Source organism: Dipodomys merriami, unplaced genomic scaffold (genome assembly GCF_024711535.1).
Source record: "Dipodomys merriami isolate MVZ:Mamm:240054 unplaced genomic scaffold, mDipMer1.0.p SCAF_1, whole genome shotgun sequence".
In the NCBI taxonomy this organism is placed as follows: domain Eukaryota; kingdom Metazoa; phylum Chordata; class Mammalia; order Rodentia; family Heteromyidae; genus Dipodomys; species Dipodomys merriami.
Genome location: NW_027202270.1, coordinates 17,768,866 through 17,792,424, shown reverse-complemented (window position 1 = coordinate 17,792,424; position 23,559 = coordinate 17,768,866). Strand labels below are relative to the sequence as shown.

Below are 23,559 nucleotides of genomic sequence, written 5' to 3'. Positions count from 1 at the left end.
CTCAGCCTCCTGAGTAGCTAGAATTACAGGCATGAGCCAACACCACCAGGTTCTCTTCCACCTCTTATCCTTCTCAGTCAGCCTCCTCTTCCGGTCCCTCCACTCCCAAGAGACACACAGTCTTCCCTCCCCCATTCCCATATCCTCTGCCCACTGTCCTCAGGACCTTCGCCATGTCACCTGCTTTCACGAAGGTCACCTCTACAATGCTTAAAATCAACCTCAGTTACTAGCTCCTGCTTCTGCCTTGGAAAGGTTTTCACACATTCCTTCCCACCTCTCTCTCCTTCCCATCCACACCCCCCTCCCTTCACTTACTAGAACTTTCTGGGACTCAGTGTTCCCCCACTGTGAAGTAGGAACGGGAGGACCCACCAGCACAGCTAGGATGGAATGATGGAGAAGGGACGGATCCTGCTGATTCCTGGTAACTCAAGCTGGCTCAGAGTATGTAGGGCTGACCTAGTCCCTCCTCAGCCTTGCTCCCTGCCTCTCCCACCCTACTTTCGGGGGTGCTCCCTCCTCCTCCTCCAGTCCCCAAGCAGCTGACCCACAGGCAACAGAGCTGGGAGGGGCAGGAGAGGTGGGGTCGGGGAGGGTGCTGCATGGAGAACATTCCAGAAGCCCGAAGCCATTCCAAGTGGCTGCTGGCGGCTGAGAACAGCTGGAGGCCCAGGGTGACTTGGCTCCTCAGCCCAGGGACTAGCAGCTCTTCACCCACACCCTCAAATGCATTTCTGACTCCCTAAAAAAAAAAAAACAACATTGGCTGGAGCCAAGGGACCTACGCTGCCTACCCTGAGGAAAATAAAGACCTGCAAGAGCTGAGGGGTAGCACCCTTGCCTAGCATGTGCAAGGTCCCGGGTTCAAGCCCAGTCTGTAAACAAACACACAAAATCCCAAGTCTCTACTAGGTGCTAGCTCACACCTGTAAGACTAGCTACTCAGAAAAATCATGGTTCAAAGCCAGCCTGGGCAGATCATTCTGAGAGCCTTACCTCCAATTCACCAGCAAGAAGCCACAAGTAGAGGTATGGCTCAACTGATAGAGCATCCGCTTTGAGCAAAACAAAGCCACGCAAGAGGGAAAGGCCCTGAGTTCCAGTACCAACACAAACAAACAACCCATCCATGTCATAAGGTTGTTATTATTTTTTTTTGTCAGTTGTGGTCCTTGAACTCTGGGCCTGGGCGCTGTCCCTCAGCTCTTCAGCTCAAGGCTAGCGCTCTACCACTTGAGTCACAGCACCACTTCCAATTTTCTGATGATTAACTGGAGATAAGAGTCTGTTGGACTTTCCTACCCAGGCTGTATTTGCACCTCGATCCTCAGATCTCAGCCTCCTGAGTAGCTGGGATTACAGGGGTGAGCCACCAGTGCCTGGCTGTTGCAGGGATTTATGGTACTCCTTCCCACCCCAGATCAGCACCAAGCTGGTGCGCCAAGTTCATGTTCCTGTTGGATTGTCTCCTCCTCGTCCCTTTGCTGCCTCACTCAGGGCCTGTCCTAGAGTCGCTATGAGCCTCCCCTGGGGCCACGGGATTCCACAGAGCACCCATCCACCAAGCCTCTCTGAGAAGGAAGAGGATATTTCTGGTCCATGATCTCTCCCTGTGCCAAATGCAGCCACACCCCATCTCTGGGACAAACAGAATCGGGCCTGAATGTTCACGGCCAAGGAAGCCACTGCCCATGTCCTCTGTATGTCCTCCCAGTAGCAGGATTGCTTCACCACCTTCCCATGGAGGAGGAAGCACCCCGGGTCCCCACACCCAACAGTCACTGTTGGGAAGAGGTATCTCTTCCGTCCAGTGGGGGCACTGGAAAGGGAAAGCTTCTGTGTGGTGATTTAGCTCAGGCTCCTAGCTGTGTCCCTGACCGAAGGAATCATCAAACTGCCCTAAAATGGGATCCCTAGCCCCCTTCCCCCAGGAGGCCTGGCTCCTGCCTGCTTTAGCCTTACTTGATAACACACGCACACACCTTACTAAATGCTCCAGCCTCACTGATTTCTCAGTTCCTAGAAAATCACGTACTACCCCTTCCCACCCCCAGGGCCTTTGCACCTGGCATGTTCATCTGATGTTCTCCCACTGGGATTTTACCAAGTTGATCCCACTCAGCCTCACGTTATTCCCTTAGCCTAGGGTTCAGTTCTTTGTCATCAGGGCTCATGAACGGTGTCCCTCCCCTCCAAAGCACTGCATGCATAATTCTGGTTCTTGTTCACACCAGCTCTCTGTGAAATTAGGAACCATAGCTCACACTTCACTTTATTATGTCTCCAGAGCCTGGCTTGTAAGAGGAACTCAAGATAATGATCGAATCCATGAATAAAAGAATGCACAGATGTAGTTAGCACAGTGACTTGCATGGAGCTGAATAATTCTGCCCTGAATTGGGTATGCCTCACAGGCTCCTTCTTCTTTATTTCCCATCAAAGTATCAGCAGGGAAAATCAAGTAACACTTCTGAGGGTCAGCAAAGAATGTGCTCCAGCCCTGACCCAGGAGGTGGGGCCTGAGTCAGGAAAGCTGGCACTGGCTGCCCCAGCCCTGCTCTCTGCCCTTACGGCCCAACTCCCCGGGCAGCAATTCCAACGCCCACACTGGAATCCCAGGGCCTGCGCCTGGAGGCAGGAGAAGGGCTCTGAAATGGCCCCTGATTAGGAGACAGGAGAGCCAGCACCACAGTCACTTCTGCTGTTGCCTACCTGTGTGTGACCTTGGACAGATTCTCCTCTGCTGCCTGGAACACAGGCCTGAGCTCCAGATCCCCGACAGCCCTGGTGTGGCTGAGTGGATCCCCAGGAACCTCTCCCTGCACTCGTGCGGCTCTGGGTCAGGTGTCTGGGTCAGGTGTTGGATGGTGGGGACTCATGGTCTTATAACAGAGTCCTCTGTGAGTTCTACTTGGCATGTCTCAGTTCCTCCAGAGAAAAGCCGCAGATCCAATGGCTTCTGTGTGTCTGTGTGTGTGTGAGTGTGTCTGTCTGTGGGGTGACCCAGCCCTGGGACCTCATCAGAGTGGACCTGAAGAAGTCCAGGCAGGTGGACTTTAGCCTACCTCTTCCAGCCATGACCTCCCAGCCTCACCACACTGTGGCTGTCTGGGTCTAGCCTGGGAAAAGGCCTTCCCTGGGCAGGAGGCTGGAGCAGCTTAGCCCTGGCCTCGCCTTCTAAGTTCCATGGCCAAGCTGTTGTGTTCTGCAGCCGCCAGGCAGCCTGTGCTCAGGCAGGCCAAACAACAGGCAAAGGCTTCTGGGAAGCTCCTGGAAGCAGCAGGGTCAGAGGCCATGCTGCTTTGGGGTTGGGAAGTCAAGGTAATGATTGCAAAGGGGAGTAGGGTTCAGAAACCCAGACAGAATCCTAGACAGCCAGCTACTGGGAGACAGGGCCCAGGTGGGGTCAGCACCCACCTCATCCACCAGGCATGGGAATGCCAATGCCCAGAGCCACACAGGGGCCAAGGAGGCCGACACACTTCCTTTACCATTGCCCTGAGTCCTAGTGAGTGAGATAAGGCCTCACACCAGACTTGCCCCCCTCTGCTTGCCCAGAGCACAGCGTAGCGGTTCTACCCACCCCAGTCATGCTGGGGTACACAGCCATGCCAACTCCTTGAAATTCTGCTCAGACATCATATGCACACAGCCCCAAGTCACTTTCCTGAAAGCTCCAATGGGATCTTCTGAGGTCCCAGGAAGATAGACTTCTGCTCTCTGTGTGGACAGAAGGGCAGGCAGGCGCTTCCAGAGGACAGATGCTGGCTATGTGACCGACTGGCTCTGAACTGGGGCAATTATCCCCCTAAGGGACACCAGCCATAATGGAAGCATCTTTGGTCATTACGACTGGCCAAGTGCTGGCATCTAGCAAGAAGAAGCCAGAGACAATGCCAAAGACCCCCACAGTCCACAGAGCAGCCTACCACCAGGGCTACGGGGGACCATCTCTGCTCTGTCTGCCATGATATGCGACCTGAGCCCCATCTGCCTGTGTATGTGCCACGTTCCGGGACATGGCACTGCCCCTGGGACAGGAAGCAGTAGGAGAGGTATCTTGGTCAACAAGGTGACACCTTGCTGGCGCCTGGGCACTGTGTGTGCCTGAACTGGTGCCCATTGGCCACGATCTCCCCAGGCAGCATTCAGGCAGTGCCCAGGGTGACATGTCCTTGCCAAGGGGTGGGGACAAGAAGGTTGTGTGCCTGTCATTTGAGATCAGGTAAGAAGATAGATACCAGGCTGGTCAAGCTCTGTGTGGAAAGCCATTCCCAGTCTCAGAGTGCAGGAAGCGGCAACCAGCAAGCTGTGCTTACCTTCTGGAAGCTTAGGAGCCTCCTTGCCCTCATCTTCCTCTGAGGGAGGAGGCGTGGGGGGAGGGGAGGCAGGAAAGAAGACCAGGTGATCAGATGAAAGAGCCAGGAGGAAAAAGAGAGACACACACAGAGAGAGATTGGTTAATGAGAATGCATTCTAGAGAACGAATTTGCTGAGAAAAGGGAAGCAGGAAGGCCGAGGAAGAGGAGCCCATGGAGAAGGCTGAAGTCCATCCTGCAGAGCATCCCAGAGTCCAGGATGCTTGGATTTAGGCTCTCCGTGATCTCTGCCTTTCACAGCCAGGCCTGTGGCTGTGTCGGGAGCAGTAAGCGCTGGACTGGTGACAGGCAGCCCCACCCCCCTCTCTCGGGTGGCTCAGTGTCCCTGGCCGTGCTCTCCCGTGTTGGAGGCTGTGCCCAGCCAGTGTCTGTGTGGCTCACCAATGCATGCCATTGCCCTCCTACCTGGCTGGATGAGTCTTCTGGCAACTAAGGAGAAAAGGCAGAGTTGACCCCCAGAGTCCCAGCTCAGCCCTAAAGCCAGATTCATTTTCTAGAAGCCATACTTCAGGCTTTCCAAATCACAGTTAAAAACCCAGACCTCCACGGTCCCCAGTGTCTCTAGGTCTGGCTGGGAAACGGCCAGGGGAAGCGGGAGCCCAGAAGTGACCACCCTGCTGGGCAACATCTTCTGCACAGGCCCAGAACTCTGTCCTCTGCTCCATAACCAGGACAGGCTACTGGACCTCAGGGAGGTCGGGGTCAGCCTAGCAGTCCCTGGGGTCCAGCTCCCATCCTCAGCAGTAGGCTCAAATGCTGCCAGCAACTGGGATATGGGCAAAGCGATGGAGGAGAGGCCACTTTCGGACGGCAGAGCCTAAGGCAGGGGAGACCCAGGGCTGGATAGGTGGCAGACGGTGGTAGCTGCTGCTGAGTGACAGGTTTTTCCCAGAGAGGCACATGAGGAAAGCAGTCCGAATGCCAGGGATCTGGCTCAGAGCAGAGGCTGCTGGGCCACAGACGGGGGCCCTGGCACAGGCTGGTAATGGCTGCACACTGGATGGGGGTGGGACAGGCAAGGAAGCCTTGAGTTCCCAAGGCCATCCAGGCAACACTAAGGCAAGCAGGCTATAAAAGGATGTCACCCACCCCCGGACCTGGCATCCGGGTGGCACCTAGCCACTGCCACCTCACCCCCAGCAACCCTGAGAAACTCCACTCTTGGGGGGGGAGATCCTCCCATCATACCCCCTGCTCAGGACACAAGGGCCTCCTCCCTTTCACCTCCCTCATCCAACCCCTCTACCAGCCAGCCACTCACCGCCTGTGGGGTGCAACAGGATGTCTGCTGGGTTGTGGGGCTTCAGGCCCAGAGCAGACAGGGGCGTCTTAGCCAGACCAGGAGGGGAGCGTACTGTTTGGAAAGAAAAGGAGGAGACACCAGGAATGAGGGTGTAGCTAGAGTGGGCTAGACAAGCTACAGGGAGGGGAGCATGCTGGTGGGGCTGGGAACAAGGGAGACAGCCCGAGTCCCAGCTGCTCCCACTCCTTCCCCAGTCTCTGTGTTTCTCCACATGTCAGCAGTTTCAAGGACAAGAAGAGAGTCAGAGGGCAAGGTCTTAGTCCCAGCCCGGGCCCCACCCAACCTTGAGGGAGTCATTTCTACCCCAGGCCCTTTCTCTTCCGACAGCCCCTTTATGTTTTAGGAGCTTACAGCATACATGTAGGCTCCTTCAAATATCTCTACCTTTCTCTAAAATACTCTATTTTCCCTCCTACCCCAACTCATGCCCCAGCACCTTTACTCCAAACACACACACACACACACACACACACACACACACACACACACACACACACACGGATGCACACATCTGCACATACATGCACACACATAGTGTTTGTAAGCCATGTATATGAATAGACTCAGAAGAGGACAGGCAGAAATGGAGTCTTAAGAGGACACATGCTAAAAAAATGTAAGAAAGGAAAAAGAGATCACAGGCCGGAATTTTCCAGCCCTGAGATCAGAATAGCCATCAGTCCTACATTTCCCTTACAAATCCCAGCAGGCAAGATCTCAGTGCCGGGCTCTGTATCCCAAGCCTGGGGGCTCAGGGTGAAGGAGAAGCCCAGGCAGTGCTCCACCAGGAACACCAGCTCCCTGCACAAAGCCTGGGCTTGTCCTGAGCTGCCCATCTGGGTTACAGGTGTCACCTAACACACAAGGTCAGAGCGGGCTGCCGACCTTCCCAGCTGAGGACACAGCCGAGTGGCCTGGTCACGAGATGCCTCAGTGGCAGCTGCCTCCTCACACAGGAGAAAGGAAAGAAAGGAACTCTGGATCTCTGATCGGGGAGCTCAAGACCCTGCAGAGGCCATAGCCCGAGGACCCTGCTGCTGCTCAGCGTCCTGGATGGACTGGGCGGGGCCTCCCCCTGTGCTCTACCCAGATGCCCAGTGGACAAATGATGAACAAATATACCACTCCAAAATGCCAGGAAGTCTAGGCTTAACTCCTCTGCCCACACCACCTCCCCACCCCATTGCCTCTTGCTCACCCCTCATGTTTGCCAAGTGAACCCCTAGCGATGTCTGCCAAGTGAACCCCTAGCTGTGCAGCCTGATGATGAAACAAATGCCCACCCAGCCTGAGACCAGCGTGCAGCTCCAGTTCATTCTGTAAACGCCCACCGAGCAGGTCCGTAGAGGGCAGGGGACCCCCTCAGGAAAGAAGAGGAGTCAAGTAGCCCTTCCTGCCAAAACAAGGAGGCGATGGCGCCGAAGCCAGGCAGCTTTCTGCTTCCTGAGAAAAATTCCTTGTGCTTCTCCACCTTCCAGCCTCTCTCCCCAGCCCCATGTGTTTATGAAACCTCTGACTTATTCTTATCCCCAGTGTACTGAGAGGAAAGGGCAGAACCGAATTCTTGTGCAGCCCCAGTGGTTTACACCCTCCACATACTCTCAAGTATGCCAGGCCCCAGGGTTAGTCAGTCTGGATGCTTCAACTGGGGTGGCTTTATCCTGTAGATTGCTCAGGCCTGCAATCATGAGTCCAAGATGGCGGCTATCAGCCCAACACTTGAGGTGAGTTAATCTCCTCCAAGATACACAGCCACATTCAAGAAGAGTATAAAGTAGCTCTCTTTCGGGTTAATTTCTTTGTTTGTGTGCCCTTACTAAGGCTTGAACTCAAGGCCTGTATATTGACCCTTACTTTTTTCACTCAAGGCCGGTGCTCTACTGCTTGAGCTCTACTTCCAGCTTTTTGGTGGTTACCTGGAGATAAGTATCTCATGGACTCTGCTTCTCAGGCTGGCTTCACACCACAATCTTCAGCTCTTAGCCTCCTATAGCTAGGAGTACCAGCATAAGACACTAATGCTGATCTTTTTATTTTTTGTTTTGGGGTTTTGTTTTTTTAAGACAGACTTTCACTATGTAACTCAATCGGACCTCAAAGTCTCAATCCTACTGTCTCAGCCTCCCAAGTGCTGGGATTACCAGTGCTTACTATCATGCATGGATCATTTTTTATATCAATAAAACTAATAGCTCAACATTTTACACTGAAGTTAAAACATTCTTAAAATGTTTCTTTTTATACAATATTACTTTCATATTTTCCAAATGACCGTAAAAATATCCTAATATTTTATATTGATTTACTTATTGAAATGACAATATTTCAGTTATTTGGTTTAGGGTTTTTGTTTGTTTGTTTTGGTGATATTAGGGACTGAACTCATGGCCATGAGCTTAAAGTATTGGAAGTCATGTCCCCAGTGCTGGCTAGTTAGTTTTCAGATGGGAGTCTCCCTATTTTGCCCAGACTGGCCTCGAGATGCTCCTGCTTTTGTACCCTGGCTGGGTAGCTGGAATTAGAGTCATCTACCATCTTTCCTAGCCCAATATACATTTCAAATTAATTTCACCAGTAAATTTCCTGTCACATTTTTGAATGTGACTACTGGAGAATGCTCCATTACTCTGTCTCCACTGGGCAGCAGGAGCCACAGCTCCCAGGGCCTGCTGATCAGTCACAATCTCAACCTCATGTGTCTTCAAGATGGCAGCCCACCCACATTCTGCTGGCATGCAGGCCATGGGTTGCTACCACCTCCCACCCCAGGGCAGAAAAGCCAGTCCCCAGGAGATAGATGCAGCTAGCTCCAGTTCAACTTTCCTCACCCACTTCCCCTCTTACAGAAGCAAAGAACAGCTCAACCGAGGCCCAGCTCAGAAGCTCGAATCTCTACTATTCTGCCAGCCCTGGGCCTCTTGCAGGATGGACCCTGAATCCCTCACAGTCTGGCGTGGCTCTGCCACTGCATTTCCCACAACTACATCCCCCAGTTCAGGACACTTCCTGAATAAAAAGGAACACTGCTCACTCCTGAGCGCATCTAGGCCTTTCCTCTTGGCTGTCCTGTTGGGGCCTGCCTCCCCAATGAGTGTGTCAGCGATACAGAGGACATGCCCCTGCCTGGAGGTCAAGGGTGGATGACACCCGGACTCTCCAGCCTATGAGCCCGTGTCCTGTATGTCCTTAAGAGAAGTCACAGAGGCTGTCTGCAATAGACACAGGCAGAAATGGGAGTCAGAAACAAGGGCAGGGCCAAGTCACAAAGAGTCACACTAGGATGGGGGATCTTTGGAGCCTAAAATGGCAAAAACTAAAACAACAAAGAAAAGTCCATGGAATGAGAACCCAGGCCCCATGGTCAATCTGTCTGGATGCTCAGACACTCCGTGAGTGGCTGCTTCACCCTTAAGTGTAGATAGAAGCTACAGAGAACACAGAACATTTGGAAGAAATAAAGAAGTAAGAAGCAGCAGATTCTAGCCCGGCCCGACATGCCTGGTACACACCCCCATCGCACCCCCGCACAGGCCACGACTGAGAGGAGGGGCTGAGGGGATGGGAAGACAGGCTTCGCCAGGGTCCTTACCCCCACTGGGTGGTGGGCTGGTTGGGGAGGCTCCCTCCATCTCCTCGAAGGCCTCCTTGTAGCTGTGTAGATGGGGCTGCAGGAGAACAAAGGGGAGGTCCCTGAGGAGAAGGTCGTTCCCCTCCAGATGACCTTGGCCATTACGTCAAGTCACATAGCACAATTCCCCTCCCAGGATGACTCTCCGCCAGTGTTCAGGTAAAGTGTCCAATGGAGACACTGGCCATGCACAGCCCCACAGCTCTTTATAATGCATGGGGGCATGGCTGTTTCCAAGGCCATTTCTGCCCATCTGAATTCAGGAGCACCTGCCATGGAAATACTTCAGAGCAGTGCCACTGAGGAGGGGCTGGAGGATGGACAGGGGACTCGGGTTCTACCAGAAAGCAAGAGAGAAACAAAAATGAGCAAAGACCTTTGCTATCCAAAATGACTTCCAAGCAGAGAAGTTACAAGGAAGCTCAATATCATAAAAAGTGGCCCTAGGGCTGGGAATGTGGCTTAGTGGTAGAGTGCTTGCCTAGCATGCATGAAGCCCTGGGTTCAATTCCTCAGCACCACATAAAACAGAAAAAGCCAGATGTGGCACTGTGGCTCAAGTGGTAGAGTGCTAGCCTTGAGCAAAAGCAGCTCAGTGACATGGCAAAAAAAAGGGGGGGGGCGCTCATGCTCCATCAATATCAGAATGTTTCAGGGTATACATGTAAAATACAGGTTCCTGGATCCCAACCCAGCCTTACCTCAGGTGGATTTGGGAATCTAGAGTTTGATCTGATGGCCCAGTGGTTTTTACACACACTCAAGTTCAAGACCCAGTGCCTCTATATCTCGAAACATCTCAGAAATACAAATATTTGAGCATGAAAACTAAATCGTCCAACAGATCCTTGATTTCTGGGAAGGACTCCAAACACATTCCCGCTAGTCTATCGGACCAGGTTTGGATACTAAAGTCACCTACGTCATTTCCAGGATCCTGATCACCCTCTCAAGAACTCTAAGATTCAAGATGGGAGCACCCATCTCAGCGTTAATATAAGGAGTGGGGGGACACAAAAAGCTATCGAAGGGAGGAAATGGCCTCCAGATACTACATGGCCAAGAAGAGACCTTAGGTAAAGATGTGGGGGGTGGAGGCAGGGAAGAGCAAATCGCTGACAAGATGACTACCAGGTGACACGCTGACCACTGACTCCTGGAGGTATTCGGTGGGCTCCACTGCTCTCTGGAGCCCCAGGATGCAGTATACAGACTCACCTCTTTGGGCCGCCCTCCAGGATTAAGGGCGATGGTGAGAGCCAGCTCGGGGGAGACGCACTGGACAGGAGAGCGGACCCCAGGGCTGCGGGGGGATGTCGTTTCGGGAGACTGGTTCTCATACTGTCCATCGCTGGCTGCCCGCCTCCTGAGCGGGGCCGGGGGCTCTGCAGGCTGCCTCTCCCGAGCCTGCACCCCTGAAGGAATGGCAGGGCAGGGAGGGCAATGAGCACATTACTTGACAAATGAGTGATTCCCATCTAATTCCCCCACACACACACCCTCACACAGTCCTGAGAAGACAGGGCTAGCACAGGGGCAAAGCCAGCCAGGATCTCCTTCCCCTTAGCATCTTCCCCAGCCTTCCTGGGCCCAACTCTTGCTCACATCCTAGCGTCTTCTCTGCAGGGTAGGAATCAGCTTTGCCCTAGGCTCAGCCTTCTGTAGGAATCTACTCTATGAAGAGTGGGGACCAGGAGCACAAAGGATTGATACAAGAAACAGATGTTCACTCCTTCCAGCCCCTGGAGGCAGGGGGCCAAAGCTTCTAGACGAGGGAGGGAAGGCAGAGGAAGAGACAGTCTCCAAGGCAACCACATCAACCAACAAGCAACATGGAGCCCGTGGGGAAGAGCTCTTGGAAAGGGCTCAATTGCATCATCTTGTAAATGGTGAAACGAAGAAACAACCAAGTCTTACTTGTTCTGGCATCCTCTCCCAACTGACTGTTGGGAATGTTTCTGGCCCTCTCTAAGGCCTTCTCCCCAACCTTCATCCAGTGCACCTCAACTTCCCCTTATCTAACTTATCAACTTCACCTTTTCTAAGCACTCTCTCCTCTCACCCCAAGGTGGCAGAGGCCCCCACCATGGCCCCCCTCACCAAAGGGCAGGCAAAGAGAAGTCATGTGTTCCATCTGCTGGCTGGCTGCACTTCCTATCCTGCTTGCACGGGCTGGGCATGCTGTTAGCCTCCCCCTCTCCCACCCCCCCCCTCTTCCTACAGCTGGATTGAGGCATGGAACCCATTGCCTCATTGAGCTGGCTCCCAGAATCCTAGAAAACTCATATCCTGGAGACCATGACCAAGCCCAATATCTTCATCACCAGGACTAACCAAAGGTCCTAAGCCACATAGGCTGGGGACCCTGAACATGCATCTGAGACATGCGGGATTGTGTGTATACATGTGGACACACAGATGCACACACACACATAGATTCACACACATGCACCCATACACTGCTGGGCCCTAGGAATGTGTCAGTTCAGCCAGGCAGGAATCAATCCACATCCTCAATCATCTTCCCATCTACAACGAGCTCTGTACATCCCGGCAGCCCCTGGGAGACCCAAGCTGGCCCTATGGCAGCCATGATGAGTGGCGCCAGCTAGGAAACAAACCTTCCTGCTGGTCACAAGCAGCAGGCTGCTGGCTGCCAAGTTCACAGCTGATACTCTAAGACTGCCTCACACAACCCCTGCAGCACACATTCATACGCTCCCAGGATGGGGGCTCCCAGGGCCTGTAAGCATGTCTATGTGCTGACACAACACACAGACATGAAATGCAGACGGCATGGAGGAGGGGGTTTGTACTCAAGTAGTACCTCTGCCTGCCAACTCAACTGAGACCAGGGTCGACTTCTCCCTGCCTCCCGCAAGCTGTTGAAAGCAAATGGGCCCCTAATCGCAGACTGTCCTCATTTGCAGAATAGAGAAATATGTGCGTTCCAAGACGGAGCTGCTGGAAGCATCCACCAGGAATGGAGGAGGGTGTGGCTTGGGGGTAGGGGAGCCATGCTGGCTGCTTCCACCAAGTCGGACTCCTAGGCTTTGGAGGACGTTGTACCGGGCCAGCACCTCAGCCAGACCTGTGGGAGGATGCCTTTAGCCTCAGCCATGCATCCTCCTTCCTCCCACAGCCCCTGACCCACACTCAGTCCTCTGGGGAATGTGGACCAGAGCTGTTGCTGGCTTCGTTCCTGGCACTCACATTAGAGAGAAACAGACACAGCCATTGATTTTCTAACAATGCCGTGACAGAGGAGGATGGCTGGAGAAGGGCGCTGGGGGTGAAGGAATCATCAGGGCTGGTTGCAGTTCCGGCCTCACCCACCTCAGTAGCCTCATTCCTGGTGGCTTCTCTGCCTTGTCAGGGAATGACCTGGTTCCCTATTTGGAGATCTGATGCTTTAATTTTGCCTAAAATGGACTGGTTCCCTCGGCAGCAGCCGTTGGGAGCCAAGGTGGCCCCTCACATGGGGCTCACCACAGGGCCCTGGCCAGGACAGCCAGCCAGCCACCAGACAGTGCATCCAGCCTTCTTGGTTCTTTTCTTCCCCTGGCTGCTATATGGGAAAAAAGTCCTGCCCAGCGCCAAGGAGGAAGGACCAAAAGACCACCAGAGTCAGGGAGCTGCAGGATAGAACCTCCCCATCCCCCACTGCAAAGGGAAGAAGACCCTTACCTTCCACTCCTACAGGCCAGCCCCCTGGGGAGGGTTGCCAGGGTACCCCATGACAGCCGTGGCCTGTCACAGCCACTCACATTCTTTAAACACACTGTCCCACTGTTGTCCCCCTTGGCAAGCCCAGTGCTACCCTAGAGAGTCTGGAGAGAGAGCTCCTACTCCCCCCACCCTCTCGCTTTCGTCTCTCTAAGGGAGGGGAGCGGGCATGGAGGAGAGAGAAGAGAGCGCCATTGTTCCTAAGTCAAGCAGAGTGGCCTGGACACAAGCTGACAGCCAGTGTCAGAGAGAGAAAACAACCCTCTCATGTCTCAGGGACTGACCGGCATAAAAATTACCTGCTCCCCAGCCCTGCCCTCCACCTGGACTTCCTCAGTCCCCAGCCCCATTATTCTTTCTCTTAGGGTCTCCATCTCCTAGATGCACACAGGCATAGTTGGGCACGCACACATGTGCGCACATGTGCGCGCACACACACACACACACACACCAACAGAAGGGCAGCAGGCCATTATGACAGTGGAGTCTTTGGGGATGCTGACCCTCTCTACAGCCAGCCCCTACAAACCCCTGCAAGAAATGAGGGGCCCTGAGGAAGAAAGGATGAAAGAGGAACTCTGGAAGGTTCTCTCAGGTCATCTGGAGAACTCTGCCCTCTACCCAAGGAACCTGAGGAGCAGGAAGCCCTGACAGATCCTGACACCTCCTGTCAGAGAGCCTGCCTCATCCTCTATGGCTGGCATTGAGTTCTGCTGTCCTGTGAATGTTGTCACCTCAGCCAGGGACTGCCACACAGCTCCAGACGTGAGGACCAGTGCAGGGGTCGGTGCCACTGCCAAGGAGCCACACTGCCATCAGGATGGGGTTGTTCCCAGAACAGCTCTCTGCCCTGGGCTCCCCTCATAAGAGCAGACAGGAGACAATTGACTCTGCCACCCAATCCACACACAAATGCACACACACACGTGCGTGCGTGCGCGCGCGCGCACACACACACACACACACACACACACACACACACACACACACACACACTGCAATTCTGGAGCTGAAGTCCTGACACATATCACTAAACACCCTTTGGCAAAGCACTGATCCCTCACCCAGTCACATGGACAAATACCCTTGTGTCATCACAGGCCCCCCCAGAATGCCCCAGGCTGGCCACCCTCCACCCCCCACAGACCCAGCTCTTCTTTCCAGCCTTCCAATTTCCAAAAGACTGGATTGCTCAGCTCCAGACGGCAGGACTGGGTGTCCGACTGCATGCCCGGGCTCCAGAAGTGGAAGGATCCAGGAGGAAGGCCACCTGCTGGACCAGGGCACCAGAAAGCCACACGGCGACCACACTAGCAGCCCCAGGGCAAGTCATGCCAGCTCCCCTCGGGACAGGATCCCCCCACCCAGATCCTGCCAATCATACTCTCTACCGCTGGGCTGAGAGGAGGGCTGAAGTCGGGGAGGAGGAAGGAGGAGGAGGAGAAGGAAAGAGGGGGGGAGGCTGCCTGAGCCATCTCCCAGTTATCCCTGAATCAGAACAACAAAGGACCAGGAGGCACTGCCATTGTGGTCCATGATTCCCACAGCCCCTCAGCCTCTTCCTGGAGCTCCTCAAGGCCATGGCACTGGGCTAGCTGAATATACTGTCTCTCTGACAGCAGCCTCCATGTTCAGAGATGGAGGCAAAGACCTGGGGGTTCCTTCCTTAGGCCTAAGCCCCTAAGGTCCTGCTTTTTCTAAGAGGCTGGGAGTTATGTGAGTGGACATCATTGCCTCAAATCAAAAACCTGAGCTCCAGCGGGGCATTGGTAGTTCCTACCTGTAATCTTAGCTACTCAGGAAGCTGGGATCTGAAGATCCTAGTTGGAAGCCAGCTGAGCAGGAAAGTGCAAGAGACTCTTAACTCCAATCAACTATCAAAAATGCAGGAAATGGAGCTGTAGCTCAAGTGGCAGAGTGCTAGCCTTGAGTGAAAAAACTAAGGAACTCTGCCCAGGTCCGGAGTTCAAGACCCAGTAGTGGCACACACAATAATAATAATAATAATAGCAACAACAATGATCAATTTCTTTTAAAAAAGAAGCAGGACCCTGATGCAGGCAGGACTACCATACCACTGAGCAAAATGTGTATGCCAGGCCTTGAACCTCTATTTCCAGATTGGGAAAATGAACTCCAAGAGTTTAAAAAACAAAAACAAAAACCTTCCCAAGGGCACAGGCAGGACCAGGGCCACAACTCACGCTTCTGACTCTTGCCTAGAGTCTTAGCGTCAGAGTCAGCAGGGGGCCCCTGTCTGGGAGGTGTGCCCTGCTCAAGAGTGGTCAGAGAAGGGGGAGCTGGGCCACCCACCACTCCCTGTCCTGTGCCTGCTAGCCCCACACAAAGCCCAGCCTGGCTCCTGGAGAGAGACCTGGCCCTGCAGCCCAGCCTGTCTACCTGAGGCGGCTAGTGGGAACCGTCCGGAGACCTCACTGGGGAGGTGGCTAGTGGGAACCATCACGGAGACCTCACTGGGGAGGCCTGTGTCCCCCCCACCCCGGGGACCCTGAAAGCTCAGACCCTGTTCCCCAGGCAAGGCCATGCATCCATGCAGGAGGGGGCCTGGGCTCATGCACAGAGGAGGGAGAGGGAGCTGGACCATGTGGAGAGGGAAAACGGGCAAAAGGAGAGGAAAGAACAAGGAGGGATGGAAAGGGGACAACTTCTAAAGAAGGACAGGAGGGAGGGAGGAAGGGAGGGAAACAAGAGCTACCAAGGGAAAAGGGAAAGGGGAGAGACCAACCAGAGAGCGAGGCAGCGCGGTGGAGAGGAGGGGGCCGGAAGCTGCCCCTCTGAGCCAGGCCCTGCAGTTTGGCATTGTATGCTGCCCACCCGCACCCCAGGGGAGCCGGCAGGAGGGGACGCAGGCAGGAGGGAGATTCCAGGCAAAGCCAGTGACCCACCAAGGGCACAGAGAACAGGTGGACACAGGCATGGGAGGGAGAGGGAGGGAGGGAGGCAGAGGACAAGGCATTAAACAAGACGAAACAAAACAAAAACAAAGAGAAAAATCAAGATTAGTTGATGTTCTGCCTATGGATCTGGCCACACATTGGCGGGATGAGGGGAGTTGGACAAGAAGAGAGGGTAGCTCGGGGTCATGCTCTTCACAGAGCACTGGGACCCTAGTTTCTAACCCCACAGTGGGAGAAGAAGATGGCAGCCCGGGACCAGAGATTTCAGTCTTGTCACTCCTCCCCTCCCCTCCCCTCCCCGGTGCTTTACCCCCTAGCCTGGACGATCTTCCTTTCTGTCATGGGTCACCTGCCTGTTTAGACAGGGAGTCCTTGGCCAGTCTTCATTGGCTCTGCCTTTGTCCCTGCCTTTCCTTTTCTTCTCACATTCCTGTCCAGTCTGTCCCTAAATCTCATTGGCTTCACTGCTAAAATGTGTCTACAATCTTCCTCCCATCCCCACCACTTCCTCCCTGATCAATAGCAGCAGCCTCCAACCTTGCCCATCCTTTTCTATCCTGGACACACTGGTCCTTTGAAGAACAAGCCAAATGATGTCACCCTGTGGACCAAATCCTCTCCAAGACTTCCCATCCCACAGACAGCAAAAAGCCAAAGTCCTTAGGATCAACTACAAGACCAACAGGAAGCTAGCCCCATTCCCGTTCTCTTTCATTCCTCACCTGCTCCAGCCACAGCAGGCACATTTCTGCCCCCAGGCCCTTTACACTTCCTAGTCTACGTAGTACGTTCACTCACTGCCCATGAAATCTCTGACTATCCCATATCAAATGCAACACACACACACACACACACACACACTTGCTTCTTTGGGCAGTGTCCAACTCAGCTGTAGGGAAAGGTGTTATGTACTGCTTGTCACCATTTTTCCCAGAACCTAGCCTAGCAAGTCGCACAGACTAAAGGTGCAGCAGCCTTGTCATGTTGAATGGGCCTTGGACTCAGCCTGATATTTATTTTTTAAAATACCAATGCCAATGCCAACTCTGAAAGAGTGACCTCAGTATTTCTCTCTACATTTATCCATCCTTTATAACTTCATCAAGAGGTATCAGAGCTCCTGGGTGGGTTTCACTTAGCCCCCTAGGCTAGTAGACCCATCCCCCACCTCCTTAGAGACTTCATCCTATCCATCTCCATCATTTTCTTTCTTCTTATCCTTCCTTCTCCAGCTTCCCCCTCCCCTCTCCTCATCATCTACCTAAAAAACAAGTCTCGTGACTCTAGTAACAGTTCCCAAGATTGAGCTGCCCTCTTTAACGCTGCTCTCTCTCCTTTCATCAGAAAACCACTCTAGAGCACAGGTGGCAGGCTGCCTTCACTCTCTCTCCCTCCCTCCTCATCCTTCCAGGCCTGCTTCCTGTCACCAGCACTCTACTCACACTCGTGTTTGAACATCACTGGGCCACCTAATTCAACAGCCTCATGGCTCTTTATTCTCACCATCAGACTTGGCAGATGCCATTGAAATCTCCCCCCTCCTCCCAAAATCCTTTACTCTCTTGACTTTGGATGACACAGTGTCCTTGTCTCTGTCACCGCTCTGAGCTTTCTTTCACACATCCTTTCAGCCTGGTCTCCCTCCTCCCTCCTCATGGCTACGCTCTCTCAGCTACGTCAAAGAGACCTCACCATGCCCACAGTTCAGTTCACTCTCCACTCCAAAATCCACACACAGCTCTTCCCATCCTGCTCTGCGCCAATTCCACAAACCCATATCCTTTGCCAGACTCAAGAGAGACCCACCCAGTAAGCGTCACCATGCACCACGCCTGCTCCAGCTCTTCTTCCCCCTTTGCAGGTTAAGGGAACCCTCATTCTATCATCTTCACTGTCTCCCTCCCTGTCACCACAGCCAATAGTTTTGTGACTGCCTTGGCTCTGCCGTCATAGTACCCATGACATCACTAGGTATTTTCCATGCCCATGGTAAGCACCCTAATCCAGGGCTCCAGGACCAGGGATAGCTAATACGCTGTTAGCATCTCCCCTTCAAATCACACCCATTTTCATCCTTCCTTCCTAGACCTACCAGATATATCTGCAAGAAGCACAGCTCTGCCCATGGTTCATCCTCCTGATGAAGACACCTAATGGCTGCCCCCACCACTGCTAGATAAACTGCAGTTTAGTAATTAAAAGACATCCTGATGCCAGGCACTAGCTGCTCATGCCTATCATCCAAGCTACTCAAGAGGCTGAGATCTGAGAATCAAGGTTTGGAGCTTCTGCCTCCTGGGAAGACAAATTAGAAAGACTTATCGACCATGAAACAGCCAAAAGTAGGACACGAAGTAAATCAAGTAGTAGAGCACCAGCTATGAGGAAATGGCCAAGAAAGAGGTTAAGGTTCTGAGTTCAAGCTTGAGCCAGGTCCTTCCTGAGTCTTCCTGTCATGGCCTACAGTACTATCCATCCACTGTTAGCCCTACAGATACTTCCTGTGCTTTCTTGTCCTCACCGTGGGCCTGCTTTACCCAGGGACCTCACCCACTTTCAAAAATACTTCCATCTCCCATGGTTTGGTTCAACCATGCCCCCATGCTCCTCCTCATCCTCACTAGCTCTCCACTTCTCTTCCCCAGATCTTTCTCCATACCTCTTATAACAAAGGAATACAACTTCATCTTTTCTGTTTTCTTCTTGTGGTTAGTTTTGCTTTGCTTGATTTTGGTGCTGGCAACCAAAGCCAAAGCCTTGTGTGTACAAGGCAAGATTTCTACCATTTGAACTATATCCCTAGACCATAACTTAAAATTCCCGTTCTTTTTCTTTCCTAAATGCCAGACTCCTTAAGAATAAGACCCATATCTGATTTCCAACCTGCACTGAAATTTCCATCATTCACCTAAGAAGTGTCCAAAGACATAGCCCATCAGTCTAATCACTGATCAGAACTTCAGACATCTCCACTGGATTCCCAACTCTCTTATTATTTCTTTGTCTTATCTTTTGCATTACATGATAAGGAGAGTCATGTTAATAATGATATTCGATACTTAACGTTGCCCATCCCTAAGTGTGATGTGCACTACAAATGAGTCTACTCTTTCCCAAATTAGGAAAGATGTACCCTGGCTTTTGAGACAGTCTACAGTAAGAGCATTGGAAGGAGGATTACATTTCTAGAAGTAATCTCCCCTCAATAAAACCAAGAGGAAAAGGGTTTCTGCTGACCAAGCAGCCAGGGAGGGTCCCTCATACCAGGGACCCAGAAGTGGGGGTCAACAAAAGTCACAGCCCCATCTAGAACAGCCCAGGCCACACTTCACCCCTAGAGGCACAGAGTTGTTTCTGGGTCCTGACTGCAGGAAGCAAGGCCCTGACTGCCAGCTTCCTTGGTGTAAATACATCTGCAGGCCACTCAGAGCGGAACTGGGGATTCTCTACTCCAAAGTGCAGGGGCAGAGCACCCATGCCCCCACACCCAGTCCTGAGCCCAACCCAGAGCCAGCTGGCCTCCTGAGCAGCTTCCCCTAAATCATGGCCCATCCCCAGGGAGGGTGTCTCCCTCCCTCCCTCCCTGCAGCTGGCATGGTGACTCAGAGACCCCTAAATTTAGGAAAAGGGTGGAGGGCAGAGCCAGCTGATCTTCTTCCCCTGGGAACTCCTACCACCCAGTCAGCTGAGGAGCAGGGCTCAAGGCCCACCTCTCCCAGCCCCACTCTCTGGGCCACCCCTGCCCTGGGCCCTACCTCACACCAAATCAGCCAAAAGGACTTCCTGCTCAGTCTCTCTGTCCTGGGGGACCAGTCAGAGAGTAGGGCCAGTGAGTTTTCTCTCCTGGGCTGGATATTCATTTCTCTCCCCTCCCCGCCCCCCAATAGGTTCTTCCGTCTGTCCTCTACTCTCCTCTCTCTCCAGCTAGCTTTCTGGATCTCTCTGGTATGAAAAGGAGCTTTGTTTCACATACTGAGCTGGTTCTAGCAAGGGCAACAGAACAGCTGACCGAGAAGGGAGACCTTTCCCCAATGACAAAATTCCTTAAAGGTCCCCAGGAGGATGAGTCTCAGACTGAACTGAGCCTGGGGCGGGAGGGGGGCGGGTAGCTCACCCCTACAGGCCTCCTGAGGGCCTCCGGGAAGTCCTAAGAGAAAAACCAAGTCCATAGAACCCCTCCACTCCCAGCCTGCTCCATGCCTGTCGTGAAGATGGGAAGTCTGAAGACAGTGAGCATGGCAGACAGTCCCTTAGAAAGTCTGTACTCTGCCTACCAGGAAGCTCGCCTTCATTGCCTTAGGCATTACATTCCCAGGTTCTAGAGCCTTGGTCTCACTTCTGCCACAGCACCATGCCCTCTGTGGGTGCAGCCTGTGTACCTTGACTAGACAGTAAATTTCCTGAAGCCAGGAACTGAGAGATATTGATTTTTTGAGTCTACATGTCTGGTTTGGTTCCTAATAGGCAGTAATGTGGGAAAAGATGGCTGGGCACATGCTCCTTCAACCTTCAGAGCTGCACAGGGTCCACCGCTATGTTTACCTCCCCACCCTCCCAAACCACAGAGGGAAGGGGTGAAGGGGAAGAAGGAGGGGACATCCACCTCACGGGGACCCCAAGGCTCTTACCTGCCACCCGGTGGGCCACCAGCCCTTCCAGGTTCAGTGGCTCTTCCTCAGGGGTTCGGGAGCGGTCTGAAGTTGCTTCCTTTGGTGGGAGCTGAGGCTGAGCTGTGAGGCCAGGGAGAGAGGCCGGGGGCTGCTGAGGCCCTGCAGGGCTGTGGGTGAAGGTGGGTGAGGAGGAGGCAGCTGGGCTCTTTGGACGGAAACTCTGGTTGGCCCCGGCTGGACAAGACTGATACTCGTAAGGTGTATAAGACCTGCTAGGAGCCACAGGCTCGGGGGTTCCGGTGGCATGCCCACGGGGAATGTAGCCAGATCTGGACTGGGTGAGTGGATGGGACTGGCGGGAAGACCCTGAGAGGGGCTGAGAGGAGAGTGGGGAAGCCCCTGGCCAGGCCCCAGGGACGCTCTGTGACTTGTGCAGGGGGGCAGCAGCGGTGGTGGGCTCCAGGTCCAGCATCAGCAGATTGAGGGTCTCAATGGACTGCTCGATCTCCTGCTGGGAAGCCGCCCTGGGGAACTCGGGGAGAGCAGGGGTGGGGGTTTCTGCCAGTGGCTGGGGGCTGGGTCTGTTGCTTGGAAGACTCTCCAGCTGGCGAGGAGGTGGGCGAGGCTGCTGCTGCTGCTGCTGCTGCTGCTGCCATGAATTCAAGCCCCTCTGTACAGCCTCCCGACTGCTGCCACCACGGGCTGGAGCAGGGGGCAGCTGGGGCTCCACATCCGGAAAGGACTGAGAGCGGAACATGCCACTGGGGTCATGGCCATAGTGGGAGGTGGTCACTGGCTGTGGCCAGGCTGGGTGGAGCCCCTCACGCTGGTAGCCAGCTAAACCCTCCTGCGCGGAGTAGGAGGGCTTCATGGGGGCCACATGGCTGGCATGGGCAGTTGCTGCCCGGCTGGCTGACTCATAGGGGTAGCCCCCGCCATTGACCAGAGGTTCCCTGGGGTATGGCTTGTCCAGACCATTGGTGAGTGGGGACAGAGGCTCAGGGTAACCTCCCTCACTGATGTTGGTGACCCCGTCCAGGGAAGACAGAGTTCCCATACTGCCTCCGCTGTGCCCATCCTGGTTGGGCAGCTCATCATCCAGGATGTCTGTCTCTCGCTCGGATGCCAAAGTCCCACCGTTGACATGAACCTGGGCTGGCACAACATGGCGGCCGGAGGAAGGCACAGCCGAGCCCCCAAGTGGGCGGGACCTGAGGTGCTGTGAGTGGTACATGGCACCTTGTTTCTCTCGCTCTAAGCCAAAGCCACTGAGCAGGCGGTCCAGCTCCTGCTTCTCCTGGGGACTCAGGGAAGTGGGGGCCCCAGCAGCCCCTGGGCCAGGCTCATCGGTCTTGTCTGTCTTGGTGGAAGCTGTAGAGTTGCCTGAATCACTGCTCACGGACAGGGTGTGCTCCACGTGATTGGGTGTGGCTGACAGGGCAGGGCAAGTAACAGCCACTACCCCGGTGCTGCCGTTGAGGGAATCCTTCTTCTTCACCTTGGCATACAGGCTCCCATCCAGTGGCCCCTGGGTGTGTCCCACCACTTCTGTAAAACAGGGCAGGGCAAGGGGAGACAGCAGGCAGTGGACATTAGTGGAAGGCAGGGGGACATCTGCCATTCTCCCAAGAAAGGAGCTAAGATCTCTCATTCCCCGGATCCCCAAACCCTCCTCTGAGAGGGCAAAAGAGAAGGACTAAGAGCCCTTCTTCAGGCTTTCCAGGAGAGCCTTCACCAATACCCAGCTTCAAGCCAGACAACACCACTGAGGACAGAGCACATGGCCCAGCTTCCACACTCAGCTCTGGCGTTTCACCAGCGTCACAAACATGGAGGCCTCAGCTACTCCCTGGGCCTCAGTGTCCTTGTCTATGCTATGGAGATGGTAAAAGAATCAGACTGAGCTCAATGAAATGGCCGATACTCAGTACATCAAAATGAGCTGACATGTCATGTGCTGAGACCACTAACCCCTACCGTGAAATGTCGGCATCTGGGAATCATGACCATCAGTTCCTGAAGGTCCCTCCTCAAGTATAATCAACTCCCTCCTCAACTCCATTCACAAAGCTTGCCTCTCATTCCTAGAATTCCTACTCCGGACTCATTGGAGGCAGAGGCCAGGAGACGCAGGTGTTACAGTGACCACACATGGAGGTGTAAGCATGGTGATCCAGGCCTCCTCTATGGGCAGCATTCACCCAAGGTTATGGGAGAGAGCCTGGAAGGGCAGTAGAGGGGCTGTGAGGGGTTGGGGGGGGGGGAAGGGGAGGGAGGGGGCAGATGCAGGAAGAAGGCAGACTGAGGTTCTCTAGGACAAACTTTTTCTGGAGCCTCTAGTTTGGCCCAACCCAAAGAATTTTCTAAGGCTGTTCAGACAATACCATTCAGCCCATCCACGGACATTTCCAGTGGCGTTTCCCTGGTCTTCCCCGGCACTGTGCCCCCTTCAGCCCTCTTCACAGACCCATACCACTCAAGCCTCCACAAAAGCAGGCACTAGTCAAGAAATGGTTAGCTGGGTGGGATGCAGCAAGCCCACAAAAATGAGTGTCCCGATTACCATTGCTCAGGACCCTGGAAGAGCCAGGTGGAGGCGGAGCTCAGTAAGACACCAGTACCCTGCAAAAGGGGACAAGCTCTGCCAGGGAGGGAGGGGTGGCATGGGGGATGATGGGGGTTCTGGATCCAGGTGGTAGGGGAGCATCTCAGGCATAGAGAGAAGAGCTGACAGCTCTAGGGACCCTTGGGGAACAACATGCTCTGAAAGGAAAAAGTGAGTGCTGAGTGGCTAGAGGCCAGAGGGCTGACTCAGGAAGAGAACTTCCCCGCCCAGAACGCCTCCCGGATTCCACACACCATACAGTCAGCAGCTCAGCCTCCAGCCCCAGCACGCACACATGCACACCAACGTACACACACGAACATGCACATATGTACACATACTTCCTCTCCCTTCTGTCCTATCCCAGCCCCTAGCCAGCGGGGGGGG

At 53.9% G+C, this 23,559-nt stretch overlaps 1 protein-coding gene across 20 annotated transcripts in view; it reads right to left on the bottom strand.

The window, feature by feature from the left end:
• The window catches only part of Tns1 (tensin 1), a 161,721-nt gene that overhangs the window by 23,971 nt on the left and 114,191 nt on the right, over positions 1–23,559 (bottom strand). For 8 of the 20 annotated variants that reach the window (XM_070017457.1, XM_070017435.1, XM_070017400.1 and 5 more), the window contains 7 exons: positions 20,586–22,115; positions 15,786–15,866; positions 10,532–10,728; positions 9,275–9,350; positions 5,644–5,736; positions 4,788–4,811; positions 4,323–4,361 (listed from right to left, as the gene is read on the bottom strand). In XM_070017457.1, coding sequence (XP_069873558.1) covers positions 4,323–4,361; positions 4,788–4,811; positions 5,644–5,736; positions 9,275–9,350; positions 10,532–10,728; positions 15,786–15,866; positions 20,586–22,115 — 2,040 coding nt within the window. The remainder of the gene's footprint in view (positions 1–4,322; positions 4,362–4,787; positions 4,812–5,643; positions 5,737–9,274; positions 9,351–10,531; positions 10,729–15,785; positions 15,867–20,585; positions 22,116–23,559) is intronic. The other 12 variants (XM_070017449.1, XM_070017419.1, XM_070017441.1 and 9 more) reach the window with 9 other exon arrangements.